At 36.9% G+C, this 15,777-nt stretch overlaps 1 protein-coding gene across 5 annotated transcripts in view; it reads left to right on the forward strand.

The window, feature by feature from the left end:
• Window positions 1-15,777, forward strand: part of UVRAG (UV radiation resistance associated) — a 311,614-nt gene that overhangs the window by 27,964 nt on the left and 267,873 nt on the right. For 3 of the 5 annotated variants that reach the window (XM_081543163.1, XM_081543165.1, XM_081543164.1), the window contains 2 exons: window positions 4,394-4,511; window positions 12,512-12,546. In XM_081543163.1, the coding sequence (XP_081399289.1) occupies window positions 4,394-4,511; window positions 12,512-12,546 (153 nt within the window). The remainder of the gene's footprint in view (window positions 1-4,393; window positions 4,512-12,511; window positions 12,547-15,777) is intronic. The other 2 variants (XM_081543167.1, XM_081543166.1) reach the window with 1 other exon arrangement.

Here is a 15,777-nt window from a genome sequence, read left to right on the forward strand (position 1 = left end):
AAGACCTTCTTGACTGTGTTAATTCTCTGGACATGTATAAATTCAATCAAAAACCATTTATTGTGTTCCTACTGTTTGCTAATTATTCATCTAGGTGCTAGAGATACAGCAGTTAATAAATCTCTCCTGTATAGAACTGTTAGTCTAGTTGGGTAAATAGACAAATATTTGAAAGTATCCATAATTATACATTGTTTTGGTCAAGTATAGATGTTCTGGAGAACTGAGAACTAGAGAGGATCCTTTAGGTCACCTTGATTTCTTTAATATTTCCTAGGTTCATAGGGTAGTAATTTGGGCAAAAGTGGGTGATATAGCCTAAGACTGGTGGTAATTTTTGGTATTGCTGTTCTATTTTTGACTAGGTTTAGTTGATTTAAACTTTTTCTTATTTAACTTTTATTTTTTGATTATGTAAACCATTCTTATGGTACAGAAGGCAAAACCACATAGCGAAGTATTAGGGAAATCTTGCTTTTATCTCTGTTCCCTCCAACCTGTTCTCAAGCCCATAGGTCATTTTCTGAGTTTCTGGTTTAACCTTCCAGTGTTTCTTTTTAATTGCATTAAACCTTAGGGGAAGGGGAGGAAGGAAGGAGATGGGAGACTGAAGGAAGGAGATGAATGGGTGGGGATGGAAGAGAGGAGCTCTGTTTAATGTTTGTGAAGTGTTGTTTTACTGGCACTCTGTCCCCTTTCCACTCTTAGGTCTGAAAAAAAGCAATAAATTCTCATTTTTTAAAATTTTGGAATAATTTTAGATTTACAGAGAAGTTGCAAAGACAGTACACAGAATTCCCTTCGTTCAGTTTTCCCTAAGGTTAGCATCATACATTACCATTTTACATTTTTCAAAACTAAAAGTTAACATTGGCATATTATTATTATTATTAATTCTTATTTATTTTTATTGAAGTTTAGTTAATTTATAATATCCTGTTTCGGGTGTACAGCACAGTGATTCAGTTATATAGACAAACACAGTTTTTCTTCTGTCTTTTTATTTTTGACTGTATTGGCTCTTCATTGCGGTATGCAGGCTTTCTCTAGTTGTGGCAGGCAGGGGGGTCTCTAGTTGCGGGTCACAGGCTTCTCTTGTTGCAGAGCACATGCTATATAGAGTGCTGGTTCAGTAGCTGTGGTTTACGAAGCTTAGTTGTCCCGTGGCATGTGGGATCTTAGTTCCCTGCATTAGCAGGCAGATTCTTAACCACTGGGCCACCAGGGAAGGTTCCATATATATTCTTCTTTATCTTTTTTTTAAAAACATACTCTTCTTTATATTTTCTTTTCTAATAGATCATTACAAAATGTTGAGTATAGTTCCCTGTGCATAGTAGGTTCTTTGGCATATTATTAATATTGTTAATTTAATTTATTACAGTTTCAGTTCAGTTCAATCACTCAGTCGTGTCTGATTCTTTGCGACTCCATGGACTGCAGCATCCAGGCTTCCCTGTCCATCACCAACTCCCAGAGTTTACTCAAACTCATCTCCATTGAGTCAGTGATGCCATCCAACCATCTCATCCTCTGTTGTCCCCTTCTCCTCCTGCCTTCAATTTTCCCCAGCATCAGGGTCTTTTCCAGTGAGTCAGTTCTTCACATCAGGTGGCCAAAGTATTGGAGTTTCAGCTTTAGCGTCAGCCCTTCCAATGAATATTCAGGACTGATTTCCTTTAGGATGGACTGGTTGGATCTCCTTGCTGTCCAAGGGACTCTCAAGAGTCTTCTTTAACACCACAGTTCAAAAGCATCAGTTCTTTGGTGCTTAGCCGTCCTTATGGTCTAACTCTCATATCCATACATGACTATGGAGAAACCATAGCTTTGACTAGACGGACCTTTGTTGGTAAAGTAATGTCTCTGCTTTTTAATAAGCTACTTAGGTTGGGTCATAGCTTTTCTTCCAAGGAGCAAGTGTCTTTTAATTTCATGGCTGCAGTTACCATCTGCAGTGATTTTGGAGCCCCCAAAATAAAGTCTCTCACTTTCCACTGTTTCCCCATCTATTTGCCATGAAGTGATAGGACCAGATGCCATGATCTTGGTTTTCTGAATGTTGAATTTTAAGCCAGCTTTTTCACTCTCCTCTTTCACTTTCATCAAGAGATTCTTTAGTTCTTCTTTGCTTTCTGCCATAAGTGTGGTGTCATCTGTGTATCTGAAGTTATTGATATTTCTCCCGGCAATCTTGATTCTAGCTTGTGCTTCATACAGCCCGGCATTTCGCTTGTTTAATATTTTTTAAAATAATCAGCTTCATGATAAAATTGGAATGAATATTTCAAAGAGGAAACCAAGACAAAGGGCACAAGAGGTCCCCATGTGTATTTACTGCCTTCACCAAGATCACATCCGTAATTTACCCAAGAGTTGATTTCCTTTGTCTGTTCCAGTTTCTGAGACCATCTTGTATTTAGTTAAGCATGGTGTAATGGAAATACTTATCTTAGTGCTTCAGATATCATAAAAAAAGAAAATTACAGGCCAATGTCACTGATGAACATAGATGCAAAAATCCTGAATGAAATGCAAACATACTCTAACAATACATTGAAAGAATCATACACCATGATCAAGTGGGGTTTATCCCAGGGATGCAAGGATGTTTTAGTATACGCAAATCAATCGGTGTGATACATCATATAAACAAATTGGAAGATAAAAACCGTATGGTAATCTCAGTAGATAGCATTTAGGAGCTAGCATTGGCAAAAACATGGAGCTAGGACCATACATGATCTTTTTCATGGAACAGTAAGCAGTCACTTGTGACTGGGGGTTGGGTGTGTGGAAGATCTAGTGGGAAGTAAGGATCGAGTATGGAGAGGTTGGATTGTGCAAGGCTTTGAAGGGAATAATGGGAAGTTTGTACTTTATGCTGGAGGCTTAGAGTAATGTTTTCAGGTCTTTGAATAGAGGACCAAGATTGGAATCTTTTGGCAAAATAGATGTGATTATTATGTATGTAGGCTATTAGTGGTTCCTGTCAATTTAAAATCTTGACTCAGAGGCTAATGAAAAATATATAGTTGGAGGAAATAGTCACTGTAGTCTAGGGTGTGAAATAGAAACCTTTGGCAGATTGTAGAAATATAAGTCTTTTAAAGTAAGCCCTAGGAACTTTTTATAAATACATTTGGGGTTTTTCATACTTAGAATGTTAAATAAATTTATTAGACAATAACCTTCTCTGTCCAAGAATCTTAATCTCTAGATTGGGAGAAAGGATTGGGTTGGTGTGTACATGGAAAGAAAGAACTATATTTTGCTGGCTGACTGCACCTGTAATTGATGATGGACCTACCTAAACAAAGTGGGCTTTCGGCCTAAAGGGAGAGCTTTAAGCATATTTTAAAACTGAGCACTTGTTTTCTATTTTTCAGTCTGAAATAATCATCTGACACAGGGGACTAGCTATTGAGAATGAATCTGTTGTGGTCAGACCTCGCTGCCAACTTTTCTCTTTGATATGAGATGATTTGGCTATCTCTTAAGGTATCTTTAAGGTATTCTGTACTCTGTAGCTTGGTGGTAAAGAATCTGCGTGCAGTGCAGGAGACCTGGGTTTGATCTCTGGTTCGAGCAGATCCCCTGGAGAAGGGAATGGTTACCCACTCCAGTATTCTTGCCTGGAGAAATCCCATGGACAGAGGAGCCTGGCAGGCTACAGTCCATGGGGTCGCAGAGTTGGATACAACTGAGTGACTAACACTTAGTCATCTTATATTTTTGTTGATTTCTCCTGTTGCTTATGGAGCTTTTGCATTTCCAACACTTGTGACTTCCAAATAATTTTTGCATCCTAGTTGGAAGGAGGCCTGATGAAAAAATAGGGACTGGTTGACTGACAACAGTTGGGTTACTGGCCTGATGAAGTGAACAGTGAGTTACTGTTTTTTTTTTTTGGCTTTGTCTTTGTCTTCTTTTCTTGGTTGTAACAGATGATCTGGCATCAGACTTAACTAGTAACAGAGGTGTGTGTATGTAAATAATTGCTAATTTTGTGTTGGTGTGTGTTGGACTTTGCGTCTCTACCAGCATCCTTCTGATGGGAAGAAAGCAAATTACTGCTTAGTTAATATTCCAGGAAATACTGATGCTATTTTACAGGTATATAGGATTTATATAATATTTATACTTTTCAAGAATATTTCATTTGTTATTTCATGCTTCCAACAGCTTTGTAAATGATATAGGGCAGGAATAACTCCTATTGAACAGAAGAGATGCTGAGGCATAAATAAGAGACTGGGTTAAGGTTGCTGGCTCAACAAATAAATGACTGGGAAAACTTACTAAATTTTATCTTTGAATTGTAGCTTTCAGAAAGTTTCAGAAGAGGAAAAAGCTGAATGCTCCTCTTTTTTTGTTTTTCTTTATGTTTCAGCGGCGTCTTAGACATCTTCGAAACATTGCTGCCCGGAACATTGTTAATAAGAATGGCCATCAGCTTCTTGATACCTACTTCACACTTCACTTGTGTAACACTGAAAAGGTATACAAAGGTAAGAGAATCTGGACTTGCTACCCACAGGTCGTTATATCTCATTTTTATTCTTTTGTAACACAAATGATTCTCTGCATCTTTTGCTAGTATTGCTCATTAGAAAACGAAGTTGTCATGCTGTCTGAAAATATTTCTTGAGAAGTTGTTATATAAATTGAAGAAACATGTCTTTTGGATAGCTGAGCCTTACAATGATAAATTTATCATTCCTTTATGAATTTTAATGTTTAATTATTCCAGTAGCTGTCATTTGAAATAGGTTACTTGAGTCCAGTATCTAGTACTAATTTGCTTGTCTTTAAAATATAATTGATTCCTTTAGTCTTGTAAAATTTGGACCTAGTTCGTATCTTCTCATATCTGTAATTCTTTGTGTATATGGGCTCATTGTTAGAATAATTGCATGGTTTCTTTGAATTCATTTCCTCATACTAAAATGTGGATTCTTCCATAAGTGATAATTCTAAGAGGACATCAGATATTTAATTCAGAATCACAAGCATCTTTTGAATACATATTAGGCAAAAAACACGTTGACATAATCAGTTGATTTATGGTGAATACTCTTAAAAGAGGAAGAATGGTATAATGACAGGAATATTGAATTAGGATTAAAACTACATTGATATTAGTTCTGTCTATTTCAGCTAGTATGTAACTATATACCAGCTATGTACCAGTATGTAACTATATACCAACTATATACCAGTATATATACTGTATACTAAAATAGCTGTATGCTTGCTATGCAATTTTTGGACAAAGAAAAAAGGACTGTAAATTCCACCATTTTTACAGTTTTATTTCATTCTTAGGTTTCATTCTAACCACTGCATATTTTTAAAGCAATTGTATTAATCTGAACGAGTAATTCTAGCTACTATAACAAATGCTATGAGTCATTCAGTGTCTTGACATAATAAATTTCTTAAACACTAAGTTCAGTGTTTGAGCAATCTCTTGGAGATGGTGAAGGACAGGGAAGCCTGGCGTGCTGTAGTCCATGGGGTCGCAAAGAGTCGGACACAACTGAGCAACTGAGCAAAGTTCAGTGTAAGTGTTACTTATCAGATTCTGGCTTGGCAGTTCTCCTCTAACTGCTGGCTCAGGTATCCAGGCTGCTTCTGTTTTGGAATGATGCTTCTGATATGGCAAGGGAGAGGGATTATTTGAGGGAGGTTTTTAAATAGAAATGTTCCATATCAATTCCATGGCATTCCATTAGCCTTGTATCAGTTACATCATCCTTTTTAGGTGAACAAGGGATGGGAAAAATTGTCTCCTTATGTGTCCAGAAGAAAAATGAAACAATTTGGTCACTGTCTGTGCTAAGGGTATAAGTATTTTTGCAGATCTTATTACATTTGGTCTGCTGCTCACTAATTGGTTTCATCACCAGCAATATATGGGACAATGCCAAAGTACTTACATTTTTTATAGTTTTCTATATAATCAGTTCTTGGTTGTCTTTGTTAGAACTTCTGTGTTCTTGCTCCAGTGTTACCTCTGATAATAGTTACTCAACATTGAACTTAGGACATTTTAAGTATTTGGTAAATGATAGCAATTATTATTGGAATTGTAATGTTAACAGGCATAATAGTAGTTTCTAAAAAGAGTAGTCATGGGAATGGTTGATGACCATGATGTAAAATCTTGTCCAAGAGATACAATGAAACCAAAGTGATTTTTTTGTTGTTGTTATTCTTTTTCTTGTCTTCTCTAGTTCACTTTATATCTTGAGCTTAGAAGTTATTATGGAATATTTGTTGTTTTTTTTTTTTTCCTTTGGACTGTTTCTTGAGTTATTTCAATGAAATGGTTATTAACACAATAAGGGACTAGCTGGTTTCAGACCACAGGGAAGTCCAGTGTCTAGTAGTGGTATTGAGTCTGTCACTAACTGACAAGCCCTTTGGCTAGGACATTTAGTTCCTCTTGTGTGCTGTTAATTTATTTCTAAAATGGGAGGATTGATGATTTCTGAGACTTCCCTCGGCTCCAGAATGTCATGGTTGAATGAAGTATATTGACATAATAGACTTGTTGGGCCTGCATGTTCAGCTCTGTAACTTTTCACTGCCATAGGAGGAGCTGGAACACTCTTTCTTTAGTAAGCCTAATTAATACCACCATTGGAAGGACTGATGTTGAAGCTGAAACTCCAATACTTTGGCAACCTCATGCGAAGAGTTGACTCATTGGAAAAGACCCTAATGCTGGGAAGGATTGGGGGCGGGAGGAGAAGGGAACAACAGAGGATGAGATGGTTGGATGGCATCACTGACTCGATGGACATGGGTGTGGGTAAGCTCCGGGAGTTGGTGATGGACAGGGAGGCCTGGCGTGCTGCGATTCATGGGGTCGCAAAGAGTAGGACATGACTGAGCGACTGAACTGAACTGAACTATCTTCTTGGATCTGTGATGATAAGCTTGAATATTCACTGCATGATCATTATGTGGCCCTTGGTGTAGGATGACCACAATGAAAGGCCTGTGGACTCTTCTTAAAAGCCACCTGTACCGCCTGCCTAGTGGCATCATTTCTCAGTTTCAAAAGAAGTTTATTTATTTATTTTTAATTGGAAGAATATCTGAAATGCTGATTTCTAAGTTATTCTTTTATTTCAGCTGAATTCACAGCAGAGCGTAAGAAGTTATATGTGAGTTCTTTTGATTCTTGACACTTTTGTTTAGTGCTCTTAGGAGATTGTCTATTTCTCAGGTAGTTCAAATTGAACACCATATATTACATTCTCAGAGAACAAAACCTTGTCTTAATGGATGAGGAGCAAGATTCTAATCCTGGTTCCTTCTTAAACTTGGAAGTTTTATAAAATCAAGTTTGTTCTTCAGCCATAGTTATTTCTCCCCCAGGAAATGTGAGTGCCTGTGCTTTCCTGGAATACCAACCGGTTATTTTGATACATCAGAAGACGACCTCTACATAATTCAGTTTGGTCGTCTCATGCATGTGTCATAGTTTCAAATATCGCTTGTCACTCTAACAGCTTACAAATGTGTTTCTTTAGCTTCGGCCTCCCCCCCGAACTCATACTCAAGTATTCAACTGCCTACTGTACATCTCCATTTGGAGCCTAGGAAGTGACTTAAACTTGATATATTCAGCAATGAGTCTGATGTTCTAACTCGGATCTGTCTCCTGTATTCATCCCTCTATCAGAAAATGGCAACTCGGTCTTTCCATTTGCTTGGCCAGAAACCTTGGAATCACCCTGCATTGTCCTCTTTTATATTCCATACCCAATTTTTCAGCAGATATTTTTGGTTCTTACTACCAAAATATATCTATAATCTTTTCTTTTCTTACTACCTCCAAACTACTATCATGGAGTGGTTGGGTGAGTTGTTGACAGACCTGTTAACAGATCTGTCTGCCCACGCACTCTTGTCAGTGTGGTCTCAACCAAGATCCTGTTAAGATGAAAGTCAGGTCATGTTGTTCCAACCCCCAAACACTCCAGTGTCTTCCTATTTTATTCAGAGTAAAAGCTAAAGTTCTTTTTGTTTCCTAGGCCTTTCATGAACTGGCTGGCTGTCACTTCTCGGCACTTATCTCTTTCTACTCTTGAATTCTCTCTGTTCCATCCCTATTGCCCTTCTTGCCTTCCTTGAATTCAAATCGGCTTCAGTTTAAAGGCATCTGCCCTGACTCTCCTGCTGATAGCCACATGACTAGCTCCTCTGCCTTCTTTCAGGTCTTTACTCCAGAAATTTTCTCAGAGAAACTCTCCTTGATCACTGACTAACTCTTTTAAAAATTGTGACTCTTCTCCCTGTCTTTTGTGTTTGATTTTTCTCCACGATACTCCAGATCATCTGACATAACTGTATGTTTACTTATTTGCTTAATGCATGTCTCTCTCCACTAAATGTAAGCTCCATTTGAGTAGAAATTTCTGGGTCAGTTTTGTTCACTGCACTGTTTCCGGTACTTGGCACAAAGTAAGCCCCCAGATATTTTCATTTAATTTTTGAATAGCTAATACAGTCCATGGCTCAAAATATATATGAAGGTTTATATTAAAATCTTCCTCTCACCTGTCTCATCTCGCTAGTTTTTTGCTGCACCCTGCTCTATCTTTACTGAGATTCTTTATGCAATTGCAAGTAAAAATTGTACCAAATTATGTATGTGTATATATGTACTTCTGTGCCTTGCATTTTTCATTTAACATATTTTAGATGTCTTCCTATATTATTTCATAAAGGGCTTCTCTAATTTTCTTTTTTTCTGTTTAGTTTTGCATTTAACAGTTATGCCATAATTTATTTAACTGACTTCTTTTGATAAGGATTTAGTTGTTCCGGTCTTTTGCTATATACACAGCATTGCCATGAACAGTTTCATTGGTATATATTATTTTGTGTGAGTGCTAGTATGGCTATAGGGTAAATGCCAGGGTGGAAGTACAAATATTACAAAATTGTCCTTGTCGACATTCCCATTTGCTCTGTATGGGTACCCTTTTCTCTACAGCCTGACCAGCAGACTGTGCAATCAAAGTTGTGAAATTTTGCTAATCTGATAGTTGAAAAATAGTTTCATAGTAGAGTTTAAGTTTGTTTCTTCTTTTCTGAGTGAGGTTGAGATACTAAAAAAGCATTTGTTAAATAAATGGAATGCTATATAATAGCATGTTTTGACATGCCATTAGAACCATGCTTTGCAATCTCTGCTTGCTTTGTTTAGGTCTTAGCATGGATTGAGAAGCATTTGTATCTAATAGTCCCTTTCATGTAGAACTAGTCTTGCATGATATCTTTATGATATCTTTTTGAAAATTTATTTGTCTAGTAGTTTTGCTCAAGTTGTATTAACAAAAATTCATAGAATTATATTAATAACAACGATAGCTTATAAAGTATTGTTAATTCAGTATTTCATCTGAGCCTCATAACAACCCTGTTATCTTCCCGGTGTCATTCGCCTTTAAAGGTGAAGAAACTATGGCCCAGAAAAGTTAATTGACTTGTTCAGGGTCAAGCTTATACATGGTGCATTGGGGACTGGAACTGTTTTTTTCACTTTAAATTCACTATTCTATTGTGCACCATGTTGCTGATTTCATTGACAATAAAAGTATAGCAGAATGGTAGACAGTGTAGGCCCACATTTAACACTTTAGAAATTAATTTAGACTCCGTGATTCCTTTCCAAACTGTATGGCTCTTTTGTTGACCTTTCTCCATTAAAATTAGCAAGTCCATTTTGAGGGTCTAATGGAGAAGGCAAATTGTTTAGTTTCATTTATGTGTATATATATAGCTAGTCAGCAAAGTTTTGAAAAAATAATAATGCTATTCATTTTCTTAAAGCTGGAGATACATGTGTTGGAGACTCTTTAATTTAGACACTTTACAGATTAAGCTGAGGAATCCTCTCAAAAGAAAAAAGGAATAGCTTTAATTTTTTTCCACTGGTTTAAAAAGTATTACATACTTGCAGCAAATTTAGACAATACAAAAATATATTAAGTGAAAGTACCTTGTAATAACAAGCAACACAATTTTAGCCCTAAAAGTCTCCCCCCAACAGAAACATATTGGGAATGAATTAGAGTATATGTATGCATATTAGAAAAGAACATATGTATATGTACATATATACACACATGCACGTACATAGATATGTACATTTATGTAGCCGGTTTATGATTGGCATTGGTTAACCGTTTGGGAAAAAACGAAAAGAGAATACTGAGGGTTGGGGTTCCCTTGTGGTCCAGTGGTTAAGAATCCACCTGCCAATGCAGGGGACATGGGTTTGATCCCTGCTCTGGGAAGATCCCACATGCTGTGGGGCAGCTAAGCCCCGTGTGCCACAACTACTGAGCCTGCAGTCTGGACCCTGCGAGCCACAACTGCCGAGCCCATGTGCTACAACTACTGAAGCCTGAGTGCCTAGAGCCTGTGTTCTGTGACAAGAGAAGCCACAGCAATGAGAAGCCTGTGCACCGCAATTAGAGTAGCACCGACTCTCCACAACTAGAGAAACGCCACATGCAGCAATGAAGACCCAGCACAGCCAATGAATGAACTAATTAAAAAAAAAAAAAATGTAGGGTTGGCTAGTGTTAAGTGGGACTGTAAATTGGTACAATGTTTATAGAGAACAATCTGGCAATATCTATCAAATTCAAACTTTTTTTTCCCTTTTATCTTGCAGTTTCACTTGAAGTCTGTCTTATAGATTCATGTGTCTTATATATCTTCCAAAGATTATATATAATATTACTTGAAATATCCAAAAACTATCAGTAACTTAAATATTCATCAAGAAAAGTTTCCTTTTAAAAACAATTAGAATTATCTCTTCTCTTATGTAAAGTAATTGTTCAAAATAGAAAAATTTAAAAACTGCCAAGCAAAAAATAAAACTAAGCAGCCTAACCCTATCACCTAAGATAAATGTTGTTCATGTAATTGTAAAAATTTGGAGCCTGTGGTAAATTCTCTCATAGAACCTGTTTTTTTCACTTAGTGTGTTGTAGCTATCTTGCCACAAAATAGGATGATTATCATTATTACTGTTTTTTAAGGGAAGACGAGCATAGAATAGTATAGATGGTATGTTTTGTGAAGAAACATTTTAACCAAAAGACTTTGCCCATAAGAACTTTATATCCAGGTCCACTTTTCCTTTACTGCTTGATGATTCCCAAACTTTAGTCTTGTGGACTACTTTGGCAAGTTTCACTCTCTTTGAATTTCATCTCTAATGCTACATACTGAATATATTTTATGAAGTCCATTTTTCCCACAATCTGTGAAGTTGTTGATTCAATCAAAATTTTACTGAGTACCTACCCTGTGCCAGGAATAGTTTTACATGTTGAGGAGACAGCAGTTACACAAAACAAATGCTGCTGCCCTTATGGAGCTTACTATTAGGGGTTGGGTATATGAATCATAAATTTCAGTGTTAGAAAAAAGTAAAGTTTATCCATGTATCACCTGAAGTCGTTTCATATATCAGTAATATGTGCATCACCCATGGGAAATATTGCTCTATAGCAGCATACAGATACAGAGTCCTTGTAGGCTCTGCATTGACAGAGCATCACAGAGGAACTTTGGCAGAGACAACAGAGGCAATATTGAAGGGTTCATAGGAATGTCTGTTTGAACCTCTGACACAGTCTTTCTTTTGATTGTATCTTCATTGAACCTCTGACACAGTCTCTCTTTTGATTGTATCTTCACGTTTTGTAACATTTACAGTATAAATGAAAGTGTGTAGAATCATGGAATTTTAGTGGTTACAGAGGGCCTTGATTATTAGTCTGATTGTCAAAAGTGTCATGAAGAAATGGGCCCAAGGAAATGAGAAGCAGAATATTAATGACATGTAGAGCTAGAACTTTGGTTCCCTGGTTGCTAGATGAGTGTCCTCTCCACAGTACTACAATGGATAATCATTGGAGATGTTTGAGACAAATGGAGCATATGGAATTGGTTGTAGACAATGGCAGTAGTTAAAGGAGAATAAAATCTGAGTTTTTAAGGCCTTGCCTTAGACTCTGGGGTAAAAGAAGCCAGTCAGGGAAAAATCACTAAATTAAATCTTAATAGATTTTGACCTTTCTTTACCAGTGTTTTTCCCTTTAAAACTTTTTAATTTTAAACAAGGTCTTACTGGGTAACACAGGGAACTATATTCAATATCATATAATAAACTGTAATGGAAAAGAATATGAAAAATAATAAATCTTTGTATATGTACATCTGAGTCACTTTGCTGTATACAAGAAACTAACACACTGTAAATCAACTATGCTTCAGTTAAAAAACTTTCATTTAATAATTATCTGTATTTTAATTTTTAGATAAATATATATAGAGAATAGACCCTTGAAAATGTTTTAAGTGTTTTTATTTTTTACTAGAGCATATGTTAAAAAATTTATAGGATTAAGAGTTAGTGAGCTTATTTTCTTCCATATCACTTATTGTTCTTTTTCTTCTTTTCCAGAATTTTATAGGAGTGAAGTGATTAAGAATTCCTTGGTAAGTTTGCTTTCTGACAGGTGCATATGACTAAGCCTATGACTCCTATTTTAGAAAATGCTGAGACATAAAATAAGTTGAAGTTCAGTTCTGGTATTATATTTCTACAGTTAAATCTTCTGCTCAATTATTGCTTAAATCTTCACTGATTTGTTCATTGATGTATCTCTAGTGCTTAGAGCATGCCTGGCACAAAGTAGGTGCTTGATAAATATTTGCTGAATGCAGTGATACTTTTTCTGTTAAAAACCTTTGTTTTTTCAAATAATTCTATAATTCTGTCATTTCTGTTTGCTCTTGAGGTTTTTGACTATTTGACTTTCCAAGCATCATAATAAATGATGTTTTTGGAGGTAGTTCTTAAGAATTTTATGTCTAGGGCCATTGTATAGGATCTTTCCACTTATTTTTTGGCCATAGAGTTACTCAAGCAGAAAGTTGGAAATGTCCTTCTTTTGCGAATGGGTACACTAGATATTTGCATGATGATTCAATTTGGCCACGTTAATAAAAAGAAAAGCTTTATGGTACTGGTAATATTCTTATAACAATCCAGCCATACTGGATTTAGCCCCTGTCTACTTTTTCAACCTTGTCTCCTAACAGTTTTCTCACTCAGCCTTGTGTTCCAGGCTTACCTCATTTTTTCAGTGCTTCAAACATGCCAAACTTGCCTTGTTCCTTATGCCTGCAGCACCTGTTTCCTTGCTTCTTCACTTGGCTGCAGAATCCTTTGAGATCTGAGCTATGTCATTTCAGCCTGGCCTTCTCTGACTATTCCATCTAAAGTAGTTCCCTTTCCACTCTTTTTCACATCATTCTGTTTTATTTTCTTTAGATCATTTATCACTGTTGGAAACTCTTGCCCATTTAGCTGTTTATTATGTCTCCTCCCACTTACAAGTATGAAGTTCCATGAGAGTAGGGACCTTGCCAGTCTTGTTCGCCTTTGAAACCCTAGAGTCTAGAATATTGTAGATGTTCAGTAAATATTCGTTAGATGAATAAATGGATAACCACAGTGTGTTATCTTTACAGAATCCTTTTATGTATGTTATCTCATTTTGATCCTTAGAGCAACTTGTAAGGTAGACAGGGTAGATCTTAAGACACTGACATCCAAAGAGTCTCTGACTTCTGCAGAGTCACACACAACTGTGGGCCCCGAACTTAAATCCAGGCCCTCCATCTTCAACTCTCTACTACTCTTTCCTCTTCATCAAGCTGTCTTTTTCTTTTTTTTTGGCCATGCCACATGGCTTGGGGGATCTTAGTTCCCTCATCAGGGACTGAACCCAGGCCCTCAACAGTGAGAGCTTGGAGTCCTGACCGCTGAACTGCTGGGAAAACCAGCTGAGCCACCAGGGAAGCCTGACATATAGTAGCTGCTAAATATCGTTTCTGCTCCTATCTTGGCTCAGTTGGAGACAGAAATGGTCTATAGACAATTGAGAGGTGGGGAGGGTAAGTTTAGGGAGCAAATAGAGTAGAAAGACTCCTCGATTTATTCTTACTCCCTTTACTATAGTGAAAACTCAGTTTTCTCAAATTAAATACACGTGTAACCAGTATCCAGATCAAGAAATAGAATATTTTCGGTGCCCCAGAAGCCCCCTTATACCGTCTTCAGTTACTACTCCTCTCTGACTTTTAACATGGGCTTTCCTGGTAGCTCAGCTGGTAAAGAATCTGCCTGCAGTGCGGGAGACCCTGGTTCAATTCCAGGGTTGACAAGATCCCCTGGAGAAGGGAACAACTTACCCACTCCAGTATTCTGGCCTGGAGAATTCCATGGACTGTATAGCCCATGGGGTTGCAAAGAGTTGGACATGACTGAGTGACTTCCACTTTTCTGACTTTTAACACCATAAATTAATTTACCTGTTTGTGAGCTTTGTAGAAATGGAATCATATAGTGTCTGTTTTGATGACTTTGATGTCTGACTTTGATGTCTTAACTATATATCATAAGAGTCATTCATATGTGAGGTATACTTGTTTTCTCTATTGTCCTTCATTGTGTGAATATACCAGAAGTTATCCATTCTTCTGTTGCTGGGAATTTGGATGGTTTCTGGTTTTGTTTGTTTGTTTTCTGGCCACGTTGCATGGCATGTGGGATTTTAGTAACCGACCTGGGAATGAACTGAGCCCCCTGCAGCGGAAGTGTGGAGTCTTAACCACTGGGCCACTGGGGGAAGTGCTTGTTTCTAATTTTGAGCTAACGTGAATAGTACTGCTATGGATATTCTTGGATATATCTGTTGGTTGAATGTTTGTATGCACTTCTGCTGCATATATATCTAGAAGTGGGCTTGCTGGGAATATGCATATTATAAGCTTTAGTATATATTGCTAAATAGTTTAAAGTTATTGTTTTGTTTACATTCTCATTAGCAGTCTATGAAAGTTCTTTCTGGTTATTCTATATTATTGTGAATACTTGATATTTTTAAAAAGTGTTGAATTTAAATTATTGATAGATATTATATATAAGATTATTTCAGTTTAAATCAAGAGATTTTGAACTGGCAGACTAAGCACATGTAGTGTCAGTAGTGTCAATAAGTTAAAAGAATTGATATTAAGAACAACTATATACTACTATGTATACTAATGACGTCCCTGTGTAGCACAGGGACCTCAGTGCTCTGTGGTGACCTAAATGGGAAGGAAATCCAAAACATAGGGGATATATGTATATGTATAACTTATTTACTTTGCTGTACAACAGAAAGTAACACAGCATTGTAGAGTAACTATACTACAATTAAAAAAACCACAAAAAGACAACTATTATTAAGGTTGTGCATGTAGATAGTGACACCTGATGACTGCCACCTAGTGGTCAACCAGTATAGGACCTTATTGATTTTAACATTTCTAAAGTCAGAATTTCTGCTTTATTGACTATGCCAAAGCCTTTGACTGTGTGGATCACAATAAACTGTGGAAAATTCTGAAAGAGATGGGAATACCAGACCATCTGACCTGTCTCTTGAGAAACCTGTATGCAGGTCAGGAAGCAACAGTTAGAACTGGACATGGAACAACAGACTGCTTCCAAATAGGAAAAGGAGTACGTCAAGGCTGTATATCGTCACCCTGCTTATTTAACTTATATGCAGAGTACATCATGAGAAACGCTGGGCTGGAAGAAACACAAGCTGGAATCAAGATTGCCGGGAGAAATATCAATAACCTCAGATATGCGGATGACACCACCCTTAT

Source organism: Giraffa tippelskirchi, chromosome 11 (assembly GCF_054371585.1).
Source record: "Giraffa tippelskirchi isolate mGirTip1 chromosome 11, T2T-mGirTip1v1.2.pri, whole genome shotgun sequence".
NCBI classification, from domain to species: Eukaryota; Metazoa; Chordata; class Mammalia; order Artiodactyla; family Giraffidae; genus Giraffa; species Giraffa tippelskirchi.